At 46.7% G+C, this 18757-nt stretch overlaps 1 protein-coding gene across 4 annotated transcripts in view; it reads left to right on the forward strand.

Annotated features, from left to right (window-relative positions):
* Nucleotides 1–18757, forward strand: part of PRKCQ (protein kinase C theta) — an 85883-nt gene that overhangs the window by 58228 nt on the left and 8898 nt on the right. For all 4 annotated transcript variants that reach the window (XM_007656961.4, XM_007656960.3, XM_001509786.4 and 1 more), the window contains exons 9-14: nt 1623–1732; nt 2445–2568; nt 4408–4568; nt 8684–8857; nt 13858–13949; nt 16803–16865. In XM_007656961.4, the coding sequence (XP_007655151.1) occupies nt 1623–1732; nt 2445–2568; nt 4408–4568; nt 8684–8857; nt 13858–13949; nt 16803–16865 (724 nt within the window). The remainder of the gene's footprint in view (nt 1–1622; nt 1733–2444; nt 2569–4407; nt 4569–8683; nt 8858–13857; nt 13950–16802; nt 16866–18757) is intronic.

Consider the following 18757-nt stretch of genomic DNA (forward strand, 5'->3'; position numbering starts at 1 on the left):
CATGTCCTACATGGGGCTCACAGAATTAATGCCCATTTTACAGCTGTGGTAACTGAAGCACAGAGAAGTTAAGTAACTAACCCAAGGTCACACAGTAGACAGTTGGCAGAGAAGGGATTAGAACCCAGGTCCTTCTCACTCCCTAGTCCACGCTCTATCCACTGGGCCATGCTGCTTCTCATTAGTAGGCTCACTGCATGCTGTTGTACAAAGTAAATCACAGAGACTTAGGACCCAGGCTCAATCTAATACAGGAACACTTCCATTTTCTTTGTCCAGATCCCTGATCTGCCATAGGGTCAAAGAATCTTGGGGTGTTATGAGACCTTTCCACTCTTCTCCATTCTGCCTGGATTTCTCCATGCCATCCTGCCTCGGGTGCTGCCACGACCAGTCTGACTTCCCCATCCTTTGTGCTACTTTTTGTTATGGAAAAACTAGACTACTAAGTCGCTAGGTCAGGCCTTGTGGCTAAGAGGCAGGGCACCTCACCTGACCCCGTGTCCCTGGCACATTGGTTTTCATTTTCCTTACACTCTCTTCCACTGGGGATGAGGCTGGGCTCTTGGAAAGCCCACCCCAGGTGTAGGATCAGTACCAAGAGTTAAATAGAACTATTGTCAGTCAGGAGCACTCTTGTTAGCAAGGCCCTTAGCAGAATTAGCATCCTCCTCGGAGAGTGTCCAAGACAAACTGAACAGAGTTCATACCGCAGGTGCTAATGTCTTTCCTTCTGATGCTCAAACACTTAATCTTCCTTGGCCTTCTGAAAAGTACTTCCCTTGGCTTTTAACAGTGTGCAAGACTAGTCACGCCTTAAACAAGAGACTCCTTCACTGGTACTTTAGATCAGCCATAACTCAGGAAAGCAGAAGCTGAAAAAATTAATATCCTTCTGGTGAGCCTGCCAGCGGCCATTTTCTTGGCTCTCTCCTACTCCGCTACGGCACCATGCTCAGGGTGCAGTAAAGTCCTATGGGACCAGTTCAAACCCACCTACTCACTCACCCAGGAAGCCACCCTGAAAAAACATCCAGACGAAAAAGCCCGAACTTCAACTGCTTCTTTAGCTGGGGATAATTATGTGGGCTGGTAAAATGTACCTATTTGCAAGACTTGTTGATAAATCGACACTCATGACCATTGAGACCAATGGCTCTAAATCCAGGGCAGAACAAAGCCATTTTTAAAGATGTAGCTTTCGAGGTACTTTTAGATTGTGAGTCCTTTGTGTGATGGGGACTGTGTCCTACCTGATTATTGTCTCTAGGATCCAAGTGTTTAGGACAATGCTTGGCATCTAAGTAAATTTTAAATAACATATAAAAATAATAACATTACTAAGAATAAGAATACTGTACCTCCCCACTTCCCTTGAAGGTAAAGTGGACGTGCTGAAGTTGCTAGAGGTGGGGAAGTAGGGTGGGGGGGATGATAGATTAATCGGAGAAGACTTCCTGAAAGAAATGTGATTTCAGGAGGGCCTTGAAGTTGGGAAGAGACGTGGTCTGCCAGATGTGAATAGAAAGGGAGTTCCAGGCAGAAGGAAGGGTGTGAGGGTGTGGCAGCTTGTAACACTCTTGTAGCCCTCACTTAATCCTCTGGTACTTTCCGCCTCCCAGCCTGCGGCATGAACGTGCATCACAAATGCCAGAAGAAAGTGGCAAACCTCTGCGGGGTCAACCAGAAGCTCATGGCTGAAGCGCTGGCGATGATCGAGAGCACACAGCAGGTAAGCCAACCCTCTGTCAAATGACCACAGGGATTTCCTTCTCCCAGAGGGCCGATATCTGGGGTGGGTTTTGCAGGGGCCACCCGTCATCCCCCCTTGGTCCAACGCAATGTCTTGGGCAGGTAGCGTGAGGGCCCCTAGAGGTTCCCCAAGATGTGGTGAACTGCCAGAACCCCGCCCAAAAGGAAACTATTAAAATTGAATTGAGCTACTTGTCCAAGATTTCTGAGGAAAAGGTTCCGGGGGATGTTCTGCCAGGACCTCTTTGACCCTGAGATTCCAATCAACTCTGCTTTCTGCAGCCTTGGAGGATTTCAGTTTTAGAGATGATTCGATCTGGGCAAGTTGCCGCCAGACTGAATGCACTGCCTCGACTCTCGCCTGGGGCTCGAGTGCAGTGGAACCTGCTGTCTCCAAACCCCAGATGCCAAATTGAATTAAGGGTGCGCCCAAAGGAGGCAACAGCCAACAGAGCAGGCCCACCCCATCAGTCCAACTTAAGTGTGAGCAGCTAGTCACTGGATCTGGCGAGGTCCCTGCAGCAAGTGGGAGGACGGGGGGTTGGAAAATCAGTGGAGGTAGCTGGGAAAATGGAAGAAGCCAAGTCCCAGTCTTCCCCCAGAGTTTACCCCTCAACCCTGGGAAGCCTAGTCGGGGAGACTGAGCTGGCCCAGACAGGGCCAGGGAGATCAACTCTTTGTTTGTGACTTAGGCTCGCTCCTTACGGGACACTGAACATATCTTCAGAGAAGGCCCGGTCGAGATCGGACTCACCAATCCTACGAAGCCAGGGACAACGCTGCTGCCTTTACCGATCCCCACTGCGGGGAGAAAAGGTAGCTCTCCTGACAGGTGTCCTGGCGGTACTCACCAAGGGTCTTGCTCGGGTGACTGGGCACCGTCCACAGGGGCCAACTCCACTGGGCGATGGGGTTGGGGGCTCCTGCAGCTTTTTGAATTGGACTGCCAACCTCACTCATTCCAGTACTCAAGCAAAATAGTAATAATAATAGTAATAATCATAATAATAATAGTATTTGTTAACCACTTACTATGTGCCAAGCGCTGTACTAAGCACTGGAGTAGAGACGAGATCACCAGTCAGGCAGAGTAGCAGCAAGCAGCTGCTTGCTGAGAAGCAGCGTGGCACAGTGGAAAGAGCACGGGCTTTGGAGTCAGGGCTCATGAGTTCAAATCCCAGCTCTGCCACTTGTCAGCTGTGTGACTGTGGGCAAGTCACTTCACTTCTCTGTGCCTCAGTTCCCTCATCTGTAAAATGGGGATTAAGACTGTGAGCCCCACGTGGGACAACCCGATTCCCCTGTGTCTACCCCAGCGCTTAGAACAGTGCTCTGCACATAGTAAGCGCTTAACAAATACCAACATTATTATTATTATTATTAGAGTATCTGTCCCATATGGGGCTCACAAGCTGAGGAGGTGGGAGAACCCATATTGAATCCCTATTTTATAGATGAGGAAACTGAAGCACAAAGAAGTGAAGTGACTTGCCCAAGGTTTTTCAGGAGGCAAGTCGCAGAACCAGGTCTAGAACCCAGGTCCTCTGGCTCTCTCCATTAGGCCATTTTGCTTCTCTGATTAGACACCTAAGAGTGCTCAATCAGAACTCGAATGACCCCAAATGGTGGCTTCCTGGTCTTTTAGCTCTTTGAAACTCATCCCCTCCAAATCCCCAGCTCCCTTCCCCCAGTGCACTCCAAATGGAAAGAAACTGGTGCTTCTTCTTGGACCCCAGGGTCATTTTATTGAGGTCTCTGGAGCCTTAGTGATTTCCAGATAATTGACCCTAGGATGCCACTTTGTTGGCACCAAGGATTTCCCACCTGGGGCCTGGATCAGGGAAATCTTTCCCAACCTCAGGGTGACTTGTGGATAAATGGGGACCCTAACGAGAGTCCAGGTTTGGGCCTGGGATGGTCTCAGGAGACCTACAGCCATCCCTAGGAGCAGCCTCTCTGCCCAGGGAACTTCCTCAGGGCAGGAGGGATAGCAATCCAAAAACAGGCTTCAATACACAGTGGAGGAAGGTGAACAGCTGTTTCTCATTTCTACCAATGAGCCAAAAGGAGGAAATGGACATAATGTGCAGCAGGAGAGATTTAGGTAGGACACAAGGGAGAACTTTCCAATAGGAGAAGCCGTTAGCTGCAGAAAAGGAATTCTCAAGGGAAATTGAAGCAGCACCTTCCATAGTAAAGAATCTCATGAGAAGTGGTCAGGATTTTCCCCAAAATGTCATTCCTAGCCGTGGCAGGTAGCCTCAATTGTATCGCTCAATCTGAAGCAGAGATCATATGGTCAATTTTTGTTAAAATTCTTGGCTAAAGACTGATTTCTTCCAGACTTAGCTTCAAGCCCTCCTTCTTTCCCTCCCTCCCTTCTTCCCATCCTTCTTCTCCCATAGCTGAGGCTTCCCCAGTAGGGAATGCAAGTGGAAAGCTGGATAACTGCTTTGTCTCCTCCCCTAGACTGTAAACTCATTTCCTTATGGGCAGGGATCATGTCTGCTAATTCTATTGTATTGTACTCTCCCAAGAGCTTAGTACAGTGCTCTGCACATAATCAGCACTCAATAAATACCACTGATGGATTGATGACTGAAAAACTGCTCTCTTTCCAAATGTCTGTGACAATGACTGGCTTACATATTTCAGAGCCCCAGGGCATCTCATGGGAGTTGCCGCCAGAAGAGGTGATGAGGCCAGAGATTGCACCCGAACCTGAATCTGACATAGCACCACCGTCCCTCCAAATGAAATTCACCATTGACGATTTTGTTTTGCATAAAATGCTGGGGAAAGGAAGTTTTGGCAAGGTAAGATTCCAGAACAAATGAGTTTGTCTCTGTCAATCCAGGTAATATGGGAGCATATTCCTTGAGGGCAGGGAATATGTCTGCTAACTCTATTCTCCGCTCCCAGGCACTCAGAACATTGCTCTGTACAGAGTAAAACCCACAATAAATACTACTGATTGGTTGAGGGGTGGAGACAGAACCAAGGATAATAATGTTAATAATAATAATGTTGGTATTTGTTAAGTGCTTACTATGTGCCGAGCACTGTTCTAAGCGCTGGGGTAGATACAGGAGAATCAGGATGTCCCACGTGGGGCTCACAGTCTTAATCCCCATTTTACAGATGAGGTAACTGAGGCACAGAGAAGTTAAGTGACTCACCCACGGTCACACAGCTGACAAGTGGCAGAGCTGGGATTCGAACTCATGACCTCTGACTCCAAAGCCTGGGCTCTTTCCACTGAGCCACGCTGCTTCTCATAACAAGACAAGACAAAGGTCTTGTCAATGCATAAATTCACACCCCATCCTGCAAGTCGGCAGCTGAAGCCTTATTTAATAATAATTCAGGGACTGGTTAAGGGCTTACGAAGTGCCAAGCACTGTAGGAAGCGCTGGGGTAGATAGAAGATATTCAGATCCCACCGGAGCTTACAAGCTTAAGTAGGAGGGAGTGCAGGTAACTCCCCAGTTTGCAGATGAGGAACTGAGGCACAAAGAAGTGAAGTGACTAGTCTGTGACTCAGTTCCCTCATCTGTAAAATGGGGATTGAGGCTGAGCCCCACATGGGACAGGGATTGTATCCAACCCGATTTGCATGTATCTGCCCCTGCGTTTAGCACATAGTAAGTGCTTTACAAATACCACAGTTATTATTATTATCATTACGTGCCCAAGGTGACAGAGCAGGCACATGGTGGAACTGGGATTAAAACCCAGATCCTCTGACTCCCAGGCCTGTGCTCTTTCCACAAGGCCTACTTCTCAGGTATATTTCCTTTAGGCTCTAAGTTGGTTATGGGCAGGGAACGAGTCTGCAAATTCTCTGTATTGCACTCTCCCAAGTACTTAGTACAGTGTTCTGCACCTAGTAAGCACTCAATAGAGATGATTGATTGATTGAGGTTTTTCCTACGGGAGAGAACCCTATTTTCATGGGGTGTGGGAGAGAAGGAAAGAGGAGGAACTTCAGCAACAGCGTAGTTCACTTTGGAAGGGGCATCCTGTGATTCCCAGTCAGGATTGCCAACCTCTGAGAGTGATTTTTACAAATAACCCCAATAAAAATACACACTTTCAATCTCTACTATTTGTTCTGGCCCAAAGCCTGCTTGTCTCTGCCTTTCCCCCAACGCCTCTGAAGTACCCAAGCATGTGCTCACCTCTGCCATAAATAGCTATCCAGAATCTGAGTGATGGAACAGGGAGTTAGGGCACCCTGGGCTCTAAAAGTCCTAGCTCTGCCACTGCAGAGCTGTGTGACCTTGAACAAGTCACCTAACTTCTCTATACCTCAATTTTCACATATGTAAATTTTGGGTAAAACTGTGCTTCTCCCTCCCTCTTAGATTGTGGTCCTGGGTGGAGCAGGAACTGATTTGATTGTCTTGTAAATACTCCAGTTCTTAGCCCAGGGCTGGACACATAGTAAGCAGTTAATAAATAACATAACTTTGCAAATCCACCAAAGACACTCATGGCCTCCCTTGTGCTTTCACGGGCCTGGGTTTAACCCCTGAGGAAATCTTGGTGGAGAATAGGTACTCATAGTGGAGAATACCCAATTCATTTGCTTGCTTGCTGCTTGGACACCTGCTTGTTGTTAACCTGGCTTTAACAGGAGGATTTACCAAGAGGTATTGCAGAGTAAATGAGGTAAAAATAATTCAGCAGGGGTCAGTCAGGGCTGCAGAATGCTCTTCTGAGAGCATTCTGAGAATGCAGAATGCCCCCTTCCGAGTTTGGGAATATAAAACAATCCATCGCCTTCAGGATAGCCTGTGTAGCATACTTCGGCTGATCATCACTGATTCTTTTAGACTTTCTCGGCAATAATATTAACCACAGCAAACTCATGTTGATTTGGGTGTAGTAGGCAATCCTAGAGCCACTCTTCATTGTTATTTAGCATTGATTAATGGGCAATTATAACAAGCTACCAGAAATTCAATGCGCATTATGCAGTTGGAAACTGCCTTTTCGGCTTCTTGGTTTATAGCCGGTTTTGTGATGTTTTAGTGAAGGAAATGATTACCATTAGAGGTCTTTTAGAGGGTGATAAGATGTTGTTTCTTTTCCTTTCTACCCACTTGGTTCTCTCCAGTTTCAATAAGGTGAATAAGAAGGTGAAGCAGTGTCGTTTAGTGGATAGAGCGTGGGCCTGGAAGTCAGAGAACCTAAATTCTATTCCTGGTTCCGCATTTGTCAGCTGGGCGACCTTGGGGATGTAATATAACTTCTCTTTGCCTCAGTTACTTCAGCTATAAATTGGAGGTTAAAGCTGTGAGACCCAGTATGGAACCTGGACTGTGTCCAACCTGATCATTTTGTATCCACCCCAGTGCTTAGTGTGGTGCCTGGAAGATAGCAAGTGCTTAACAAATGACACTAAAACAACAAAAAAGATAATAATAATAATGTTGGTATTTGTTAAGTGCTTACTATGTGCAGAGCACTGTTCTAAGCGCTGGGGTAGATACAGGGTAATCAGGTCATCCCACGTGAGGCTCACAGTTAATCCCCATTTTACAGATGAGGTAACTGAGGCACAGAGAAGTGAAGTGCCTTGCCCACAGTCACACAGCTGACAAGTGGCAGAGCCGGGAGTCAAACTCATGACCTCTGACTCAAGCCCAGGCTCTTTCCACTGAGCCACGCTGCTAGGTTAAAGCCACAAACCCCTGTTGTGAAGATATCTTGAGGCCTTCCTCAATCAAGCCCTCTCTTCCCTGACTCCCTCTCCCTTCCTCATCTCTACGCACTAGGATCTGTACCCTTTAAGCACTTGATAGTCACCCACCCTCAGTCCCATAGTCCTTATGTATATATACATAAATTGTTTCTATTAATGTCTATCTCCCCCTCTAGACGATAAGCTTGTTGAGGGGAGGGAACGTGTCTCCCAACTCTGTTGTATTGTAATTTCCCAAGCACTTAGTATAGTGCTTTGCATACACTAAGCTCTCACTAAAGACCCTTGATTGATTGAGATTTGGCTAGCCTTTGCCATCGCCAAAACAGGGCAGTGCAGGACCCCCAGTGCTGGCTTCTGGAGGACTCTGTACCTGAGAGGAGGCAGATGCTGGCTGAAGGCCCTAGGCGAGACTCAGAAAGGAGGCTGGAGCTCAGAACTAGAGAGAATAGAACTTGCTCTTCAGCTTTCCCTTCACTCCAGGGAGACTCAGGAAATGTGCTCTCTCTTCTCACCTTTCCCCTTCCAGAGAAGCAGCATGGCTTAGGAGAAAGAGCATGGGCTTGGGAGTCAGAAGTCGTGGGTGCTAATCCCAGCTCTGCCACTTAACAGCTGTGTGGCCTTGGGCAAGTCACTTAACATTTCGGTGCCTCAGTTACCTCATCTGTAAAATGGGGATTAAGTCTCTGAGTCCCACATGGGACAACCTGATTACCTGGAATCTACCCCAGTGCTTAGAACAGTGCTTGGCACATAGTGAGCGCTTAACAAATACCATCATCATCATCATTATTATTATTATTGCTATTCCTCTTTTCTTTGCTTGGAGCTCAGAGCTCACAGTTTTATGAGGATGTGGGAATCTTCTCCCCATTTTACAGATGAAGAAACGGAGGCCCAGAGAGCTTAAGTTACTTCCCAAGGTCAGAACCCAAGTCTTCAGATGTCCACCCTGTGCTCTTTTCCCTTCCTACTCTTGTGGGAGTGGTTGGGAGGGGGGAGGAACGACATCCTGACCGCCATCCCATTACTTTTGATTCTGTAAACAAAACAACGGAAGCCATTTTAAAAAGGGTCAACCTGTGGCATGTAAATGTCAGAGAAGAACTTAAGCAAATGAGCAAAGCTAAGTGGTAGGGGGATGTAGAAGGGAAGTCCTTCTTGCTTAGTCATCTTGTTTCCATCTCTGAAATGGCCTCTTCTCTTCTTCATCCCTTCCAGGTGTTCCTGGCAGAGCTGAAGAAAAGCAACCAGTTCTTTGCCGTGAAAGCCCTGAAGAAAGATGTGGTTCTGATGGATGATGATGTTGAGTGTACGATGGTGGAGAAGCGAGTCCTCTCCCTGGCGTGGGAGCATCCCTTCCTGACCCACGTTTACTGCACATTCCAGACCAAGGTATCCTACCCTTTCAGCCCATACTCTGTTAAGCACTTACTATATTCCAACCACTGGACTAAGCACTGGGTTAGGTACAAGATAATCAGGTCTGTTACAGTCCCTGTCTCAAATGGGGCTCACAGTTTAAGTCAGAGGGAGGAGGATCCAAACCCCATTTTACAGATGAGGAAATGGAGGTAAGGATAAGTTAAATGACTTGCCCAAGGTCACACAGCAGGCCAGTAGCAGCACTGGGATTAGAACTCAGGCCCTCATTTTCCCAGGCTCATGCTCTTTCCCTAGGCCACACTTCTCAATTAGGGCTATTGAACAGAAGAACTCAGAGAGATAGACCAAGGCTTTACTCTTTCCCTGGGTCAGAAGATGATCTCCTTGAGAACCTCAGGGTGCCAGATGAGTTACAATTCACTGTTCCAGCTCCATCACTGCTGCCCTTTGGTACTCTGGTGAAGGGCTTTGGCCTGGGCTGGCTAAGGGAGGCATGACAGTGAGTTTCTAAAGTAAACAGAGATAATGAGGCCAAACCGTAGTGTGATTCTTCATGAGAAATATAAATTGTACTCGATAAATCTGCCAAAGCAGTCTGCTAGAAAGCAAGCACACAAGAACAGTGGCAAACATAAATTGACCATGGAAACAAGCTGATCTTATGCATGAAAACTTCCCAATTTCCCTGAGTAATTTCTGAGCTCTGCCTTCTCCCTTCAGAAAGGCATGGGATTCTAAAGAGTTGGCACTCATATCCACAGTGTAGCCTTGGCTCTAACCAACCTAATTAGCACCCATTTCATTATGCCCACTTGCCTCCCTACCTGAAAATCTGCCTGTTTGTTCACCCTTCCATCCATCTCTCTTCAGCACTGCAGGGTCACCATATCTGCAGTAGCTCGGTGCCCACTGAGAAATATGGAAAACAGAAGGAACAGAAGGTCTCTCCCACATCAGTTTCTCGATCGTTGGTGGTAGCAAGTTGAGTGCTGGATGGTCTCAAGTAGAGGGTGGTGGGAAAATCAGAATGTCTGCCTTCAAATGAAAGCTCAAGAATAATTTTTCAAGTAAACAAATGAGTGGGAGAGCTGTTGAGGGTAGCAGGATTTAAGATGGTCATTTGTCTGGCTATATACCGGATACTCTGGTTTTTGGCTGGGTCGTCCCCTGACGGACACTGGTACAACACTGGACACATTTGTGTCCCGTATTTTTATTTTTAAACACCAGCCTCCCTCTTCCGGCTCTTGCTGCTGAGTTCCGGAGCCCAGAGTAGGTGTCAGTGTTCAAAGAAAACAGGGAGGGAAGGCAACAGGTCTGGAGCAATGAAGGGGCCGGGAGTCTCCTGATGAGAAACTCAGCAACTCTATAGGTTCTGTGAACTTCTGCCAAAGCCTTTTATATTGTGTGTCCTTGTGATGTCACTGTGTTGCCTTACAGTTGGCAAAAGGGCCTCCAGATTTCTTTCATGGTACCAAGAAAGAATTCTTTTCTCACTGCTAATAGATTTTTTTTTCCTGTTTATATTAACGGTTGGCCCTCGCTTATCCATGACCTATCCCTCTTTGGATTTTTCATGGCAGATTTTTAAACTGTTTTCAACTTTCCCTCTGAACTTCTACCACATTTGGGCCCCTAAAGTCCCCTGAAGTGGGTCTCCAAGCTCCACTGCCCCAGAGCCGTCCCCTCTTTGCCCCAGATGGAGCCCAAGCTTTGCTTCTTGTTTGTATTATCTTCTGCTTTGCATTGTCAAGCCAATTCTCCCCTCCACTGGTGCAGGTAATCGAATTGAGTATGTGCCATTATTGTTCAAGACGTTGAGGTCTGATTCATTGAGTCAGTAATTACTCAGACTATTCTCTCCCACCCATCTTCTCCTCCCTGACCTCTTTCTCTTAGCACCCGGGTTGCATTTGCTTTTTCTCACTGGACTGGTGCTTGCCAAGGTCTTCCTGAATTTTCAGAAAGAACTGTGAGAGGTTCAGTAAAATCATTAACTAATTCCCTTAATGCAGCTTGCCATCCATTCATCCACGCCTGGTAGCTTTGCATATGCTCCCATTTGGCAACGGCTTCACTTCTCTGCTTTATATTTGGACAGCTGTGTTGACGAGGTCTTCATTACTTCCTAATTTTCAGTACTCCCTTTTCTTTCATGTTTTTATTAAGGAGAGATTTAATCATCCTAATGAGAAAACAACAAAGTCACTCTACTACCATCACGGAGTCATTTTCGATCCTGCCTTCCCCCTTATTTCTTTGCGGGTGGCGAATGGGTTGCTACTTTACAGCTGATGCCCCGTATACTGAATCTGCACCATGTCCCATTCTTCCCTGAAAAAACTTAGGTCATCATCATCAAAAAAACCCCTCTTTTCCCAGCTCATCTCTTCCCTCGGCTAGACACGTGCTAAAGAGACTAGTCCTGGTCATCTAGAAGCTTGTACTCTAAGCACACTTGTAAAGGATGTTCAAACAACTGGATAAACACTGAACAAGAACATTAAGGAAATGACTCACCTATCATCATACAACAGCCCACAATGAGCTCTGAATATGCACGTGTTCCTAGCTTTTATAGATGTATTTTATGCTCCTACGTATAAACGCCAGGCAGACTGAGCCCTCCCGAGAATCCTTGGAGAATTAGGGAACTAGAATTTGCATCCAGCATTGCAATTTTGGCCCAAACAAGGCTGTTCTGCCTCTCCCACCCCTCTATTACTTAGTCAGACAGCTTCCCATTCAGGAAGTATTGCGCTTATGAGTAACAGAGATACCAGGCAGATAAGTAGGTAGTTTTTTTCCTAAGTGAATGTAAATATAAAATATGCATAATGATTTGTATGTGGGTTCAAATGGGTATTTTATTTTTACGTTTCTTTGGATCTAAGCATTTAGGTATACACTGCCCTGAGGATTCAAAAGTGCTGCTGCTGGAAATGTTATTTATGGAGCTAGATTTCCTAGCTCCCAGAATGACGCACACTTGCACAGTTTTGACTAGGAAAGGTTCTTAGTGCAATTTTCTCCTCTCTCCAGTGTGTCCACAACTTAGCATCTCATAACAACAGGACAGCCATCTAGACAACAATTAGCAGGAGCTTTTGGTGTTTTCTTCACCACGGGCAACTGTCATGTTGATGTTCTGTCAAAGAGTGAGAGTTATCCCACGGCCCCAAACTCCAAAGTGTTTGTTACCACTTCGGAGCTCATGCATTAGATGACGGCATGAATCAATGTCACTCATCCTGATAGACCCTTTCCACTCCATCATCCACAAGTCATTTGTTGTTGTTGTTCAAACAATAGCACACTAATTAAAAGGATCTGGACTGAGAAATTGCTGAAATCAGCATATCTCAAATTTGTTCTTCAAAGAAGGCAAAGCTGCTTTTTTTTAGGTTCTTGGATAACTGCCAAAGTTTGGGGCATTAGGATATCCATGTGGAAAATCTTGTTCTCCTCTCCCTTTTTCCCAAGAAAAATGTCTGGCACAGGCCCCCAAGCAGTATTTTGGTATACATCAGCAAAAAAGACAGAAAAAGAAAATGCTCACAAAAACTTATGCTCACCAGACGTGAAATTCCTAGAATTTGTTCAAAGAAAAGAGAGCAGCCCTTAAAATCACCAGAAGAATACAAACAACTGTTTCTGCACTCCCAGACTGATGTACTATAATCTTCAGAATTATACTTTCTCTACATTGATCCACTGGATTATCTGCAATCTCAACACTTTGGGCAGAAAGCCCTGCTTTTTCTGGCACTTTTACCAGGGCTGTGTTCTAGCGTGATAAGAGCCATAGTGCTTTCACCATTGAAGTGCCGGTGAGCAAGCAGTGGTTCCCATCCATCAGGTACTCAAAACGACCTGTCAGATACAGAGTGTGAGACACAGTGAAGGTCCTTCACTGTGGTTACTGACTCTTTCAGAGGCTGTTATCCAGAGGGTGTACTTTGTAAATTGGGAAGTCAATTAATATACAAGCAAATGGTATTAAATAGTGCATCACAAGCTTTCTTGTCAGGCAAAGGCATTTGAGTGTGGTTCAGCCATTCATCTCTTCCAGGGGGCCTAATGTAATTGGACTGTCATATGGAAGCTAAAAATGACCTCACTTACAAGCGGAAATTGAAAGCCAAAGCAGTAAAACAGTATGTTTATGGTGTCATAAACATGTGTGAGTGGATTATAGCAAGACTGAGAAGCAGCAGAGCCTTGTGGAAGAGCACAGGCCTGGATGTCAGGAGATCTGGGTTCTAATCCCAGCTCCGGCATTTGCCTTCTGTTGGACCTTGGGCGAGTCACTAGCCTTTTCTTGCCTCAGTTTCCTCATCTGTAATAATAATAATATTGATGGTATTTGTTAAGCGCTTACTCTGTGCAAAGCACTGTTCTAAGCACTGGGGAGGATACAAGGTGATCAGGTTGCCCCACGTGGGACTCACAGTCTTAATCCCCGTTTTACAGATGAGGGAATGAGGCACAGAGAAGTGAAGTGACTTGCCCAGTCACGCAGCTGACATGCAGCAGAGACGGGATTAGAACCCATGACCTCTGACTCCCAAGCCCGTGCTCTTTCCACTGAGCCAAGCTGCTTCTCTAATACAATTGCTTCCGCTTCCAGGCTGATCTCCAGGGATCTGCATGGGGGCCCTGGTCAGCCCTTGGAAGGTGAACTCCAAAAATGAAATAACTCACTGAGTCCTGGGGCGACCTGCCTGAAAGGGAATCGTGGCCTCTGGGGCCAGTCCGGGCCCACCCTCTCAAACCTCCCTGAAAATCCTGTTTGTCTTCATCAGGAAGTACACCGTGCTGCTAAGCTCTGTTGATCAATCTGGGCACTGGCATGTCCTAGGGCGGCTGGCAAAGGGTCTCCAGTCCCAACCCTCTAAGCCGACAGCTTTCGGGTTCCTTTGGCAAAGGAAGGGGGAGGAAAGGGCCCTTCCAAAGGGAATCCCTTCTTTGTAGAGGAAAAAGACTAAAACTGTTTTGTTTCCCTCTAGGAAAACCTCTTTTTTGTAATGGAGTACCTCAATGGAGGAGACCTAATGTACCACATCCAGAGCTGCCACAAGTTTGAGCTTGTCAGAGCTACGTAAGAGCCCCATAATATGTTTGGCCTTTGACACTGTTGCTGCTGGTTAATATCTGTTGTGTGTCTACCGGGAGCCTACGCTTGTTCAGATGTCCTGTTTTTCTTGCTCAGCAAGAGCCACCACCATACCCATGCTTCACAATTGGGCATCTCTCTGGGCACTCTAGGCCTATTGTGGGGGTGGTGGGGTGGAAGGGGAAGGAAAGAGGGGGAGGGGAACACGTCTCCAGAAACACAGGACCCCATTTTATTTTATTCATTACTTCAGGAGTTTTATCCCAGGCACTTAATGTTTTAGAAAACCCCAGAGTTGCTAAATTTAAAACCCACCCCTCTGGCCAAGTAATCTGGGAGAGGTTATGGGAATCCACTTCACCTCATTAGCCCTAAACTGCCCCTGGATGAGGGATCAGGACAGAAAATCCTAGGACAGAGGTAGGTAAAGTACTAAAGGAAGATGAGAGGGAAAATGAGGAGTTTTGCATCAGCTTCCTCCCTGGTTTCCCTGCCTCCAGGTTCTCCTCTCTCTAGTCGACACTTTACTCTGCTGCCTTCTATTTGAAATCAGATTTTTAAATTCCCCATCCATATCAAACATGGATGGGTGGGAGGGAAGAGTGGAGCAAGTAAGGCCTCTGGACTGTGAGCTCATTGCGGGCAGGACTCATACCCACTCTGTTATGTTGTACTCTCCCAAGCGCTCAGTACAGTGTTCTGCATACAGTAAGTACTGAAATTTGATTGATGAAGACAGCACAAACTAGGTTACTTTTCCCTGATGGATTCCATGGGTTCTTATTTGTCCAGGCATGGAAGCAACCTCCCATTTCCGGTTGCCATGCTAACATCAAGGGCAGGCTCACTTTTCCTGAACCCACAGAAAATTGGTTTAGGCTAGAAAATAACTTCCCTTGTTTGGAGTTTAATTATATTCCATCTGCCCTGAAATGAGAAGGGCAAGGGCTCTGATTAAAGGGGTTGAGTGATGCATAAGTTCCAGCAGCAGCGAGAACCTCTGATAAGATGCTCTCTAAGGTTGGGGGGGACATTTGTCAGTAAATCATTAAGTAGATCCCCTAGGTCTCTGCCTGGTGATATAGGGTCCCTGGGGGCCCACAGTCTTTCAACCAATCATCTCCTAGGAATCTAAACAATGTAAATATGGGGTCAGATCAATGGTCCATCCAGCCCAGGATTCTATTTCTGACACTGGCAACAGGCTGCTTGCAGAAAGCGTCATGGCTGCCCTCTGTGACATCCAAACACACCCCTAGGGAATGTACCAATCAACATCCCCAGCCTTTGCCTCCTATCCATAATCTCGAGAAATAGATGTGGCTCTGCCGGCCGTGTCGGCCAGGTATCGGCCGATGGAAAGGACGGGACTATCACGGCTGTTCTCGGTAGGGCCCCGCTGACTTATTCTGGGGAACTGAGGCGGATGGAGCATGTAGATATCTGCCACACCAGCAAGGGGCCAAGATTTGGGAAGGGCCTCGGCTTCCAGGAGCAGCCTCCAGAAAGGGAAAGCTGAGGCCCTAATGACTGAGCAAAAGTGTGTGAGATGAGTAGCAACACCGCGGTGTCACCGCAGCCAGGGCGTGTCTGCCTCAGCACCTGGTTCCTCAGAACCCCAGCCCCAGTTAACTGCCAAACTCAGCCCAATGGCTGGACCAACGTTCTGCTTGGTCTGCTGAGGGATGAGGGCTGGTTCGATGCCAGGGGTCGCAATCCTTGTGGAGGACAGAGTGAGAGTTTGGCCCACTCAGATGGGCCAAAAACTGAAGTGTGGCAGCCCAGATCTTTTTAAGTAGCAGTAGTAGCATTTGCTGAGTGCCCACTTGGGACTGTACACTGTACTAGGTGCTTGGGAGGTACAGAATAAAGAAGTGGTACATTCCCTACCCACAAGGAGTTTTCATCCTTTCTCCTTCCCTTCCTCTATGTTAGCTTTCTTTCACCCTGGCAACTTCCCACTTTTTCCCTCTCCCCATTTGAGACAATCAATCAATCGATGGGATTTGTTGAGTGCCTACTATGTGCAGAGCACTGTACTTAGCATTTGGGCGATTACAACACAAGAGAGTTGGGAGACATGTTCCCTGCCCACAGCGAATTTACAGTCTAGAGAGAGAGAGAGAGAGAGAATATAATCTACAGATATGTACATGAGTGCTGTGAGGCTGAAGGCGGGGTAAATACCTAGCACCTAAAGGGTACAGATCCAAGGGCAAAGACGATGCAGAAGGGAGAGGAATTCGGAGAAAAGAGGGCTTAACTGGGAAAGATGTGGCTCTGAAGATGGGGAGAGTGACCATATATGGAGGGGGAAGGTGTTCAAGGCCAGAGGGAGGACGTGGGAAAGGGGTTGGCGGCGAAACAGATGAGACTGGGGCTCGGTGAGTAAGCTGGCACTAGAGGAGTGAAATGTGCAGGTCGGGCTGTAGTAGATCAGTGAGATGAGGTGGGAGGGGATGAGCTGATTAAGTGCTTTAAAGCTGATGGTAAAGAGTTTCTGTTTGATGTGAAGGTGGAGTCTTTTCCCTTTCCCTACTCTTCCCCTCTGCCTCATATATTGTTCTGAATCAGTCGTACCTGGGCTTGAAGGGGCAGGTGGGGATGTTCTATCAGCAGTGTCCTTTACTTGGCACCCATGGAATCCCAGTAAATGTTCAAAGGAATGAACAATTCGTCAAGTATTTCTGAGCATAAAACGGTCACTAGCCTAAACCACTGCATCTTCATTTGAAATATTTCCCTAGAGCAACATGCACAAGAACTCTGGCTGCCCTAGAAAGCTAAAAATGAGAATCTATGTTGGCAGTGTATCAATACCGTGTTTCCTTCCTTTAGGTTTTATGCTGCCGAAATCATCTGTGGTTTGCAGTTCCTTCATTCTAAAGGAATTGTGTACCGGTAAGTTCTTTTTGCGTCTGAAAGGCTGTTGTGGCTTTGGTTAATAGTCACCCCCTCGGCCATGGCTGACCCAGCTCGTTGAACAGCTGTTTTTTGGAGGGGGAGATTTGGGCCCAGGGCCTGGCTGTGTGACCTCAGCACTTGGGTAAAAAGCCAAAGGAAATGGGTATCGTTTGCCAGGAGGAAGCTTCCCCTTTCTGGCTTATGTCTATCCTAAAGCAGTCTCCAAATCGTTACCCTCTCTCTGCTTTATTCAAGGAGAAAATAGCGTGGCCTAGTAGATAGGGCACGGGCCTAGGAGTCAAAAGGACCTGGGTTCTAATCCCAGCTCTGCCACTTGTCTGCTGCGTGATCTCGGGAAATTTACTTAACTCCTCTGTGCCTCGGTTACCTCATCTGTAAAAGGGGATTAAGACTGTGAGCCCCATGTGGGACAGGGACTGAGTCCAACCTGATGAGCTTGTATCTACCCCAGTGCTTAGATCAGTGCTTGGCACATGGTAAGCATTTAACAAATACCATTAAAAAAAACACAACTAGGAAACCTTCCACAACCCCCTGAGAAAAGGAGACTATAACAAGAGCTGGCGGGCTGGAGGCATCCTCATTCCTATTTGTCCTGCAGATGCCTCGTCTGTTGTCACTCCAACTCCAGAAGAGGTAGCAGAGCTCTCTCTTCTTTGCTTTATTGGGGTTTCTTCTCAGAGTATTCTCGTTGGCAGCTAACCGCACGATTCATTTACCCTTCTTCGATTTCCTCTTTCTGTTGGGGTTTCTGGGGCTGCCAGAACCCTGAGTTTTGTCTCTAGTCTCATCCACTCTGTTTTTTAAGTGGCCCACAGGAGCTCTGCAGTGCGGCATGAAAGGTCCTTGCAACCCTCCCCCCTCCCTTCCCACACATACACCTGCACACACACCTTCCCTGCAGCAGGAGCCTGGGCAGCTCTGACCAACAGGAGTGGAATGTGGGGAAATATACTCAGGGCTCAGAGGGAGTCTTTGTTAAACCTCTTTCCCCACCAAGGGCCTCCCATTTCTCTGGGATGTAAGTGCTTCAGGAAGGGGCCTTGGTGGAGAAGTACCTTGTTACTGGCACAGGAAACTAATCTGGGGATCTGCCCCTTGGGGTTTAGAAGAGCAGATCCAAAGATAACTTGCACTTAGTAGATATTTTGTTTTTCTTTTATGATATTTGTTAAGTGCTTACTGTGTGCCATGAACTGTTCTAAATCCTGAGGTAGATAACACGGTAATTAGATTGGACATAGTCCATGTCTCAAATGGGGTCACAGTCTTAATCCTATTTAACAGATGAGGTAACAATAATAATAATAATAATTATGGTATTTGTTAAGCACTTTGTACCAGGCACTGTACTAAGCACTGGGGTGGTTACAAGCAAATCAGGTTGGGCACGGTGTCTGTCCCTCATGGGACTCGCAGTCTTAATCCTCATTTTACAGATGAGGTAACTGAGGCACAGAAAAGTTAAGTGACTTGCCTAAGGCCATACAGCAGACAAGTGCAGAGCCAGGACTAGAACCGACTCCTAGGACCACTGACATACAAAGCTCATAAATCCCACAAGACCATTTTAACACTGCAGTTACATAAGCCTCATGCAATTTCCCGATTATTCATCAAAAGAGAAAAGCAGGGTGTATGAGAGAAAGAAAATAATCATTTTGATAAATTAGAATTTACTATACCCCCACACATCCCAAAACACATACCTCTTTAAAAGCTTTTGATTGTGGATCATATCCCCTGCATTTGAAGTAGATATGGTTCCTTACCTGTATAAAAATTATTTCTACATTTTTCCTGCGGTCTCATTACCTGCACAATCACCACCAGTTTCCAAGTGAAAACTGGGGGCACAGAGAGTTGAA

Source organism: Ornithorhynchus anatinus, chromosome 13 (genome assembly GCF_004115215.2).
Source record: "Ornithorhynchus anatinus isolate Pmale09 chromosome 13, mOrnAna1.pri.v4, whole genome shotgun sequence".
Taxonomy (NCBI): domain Eukaryota; kingdom Metazoa; phylum Chordata; class Mammalia; order Monotremata; family Ornithorhynchidae; genus Ornithorhynchus; species Ornithorhynchus anatinus.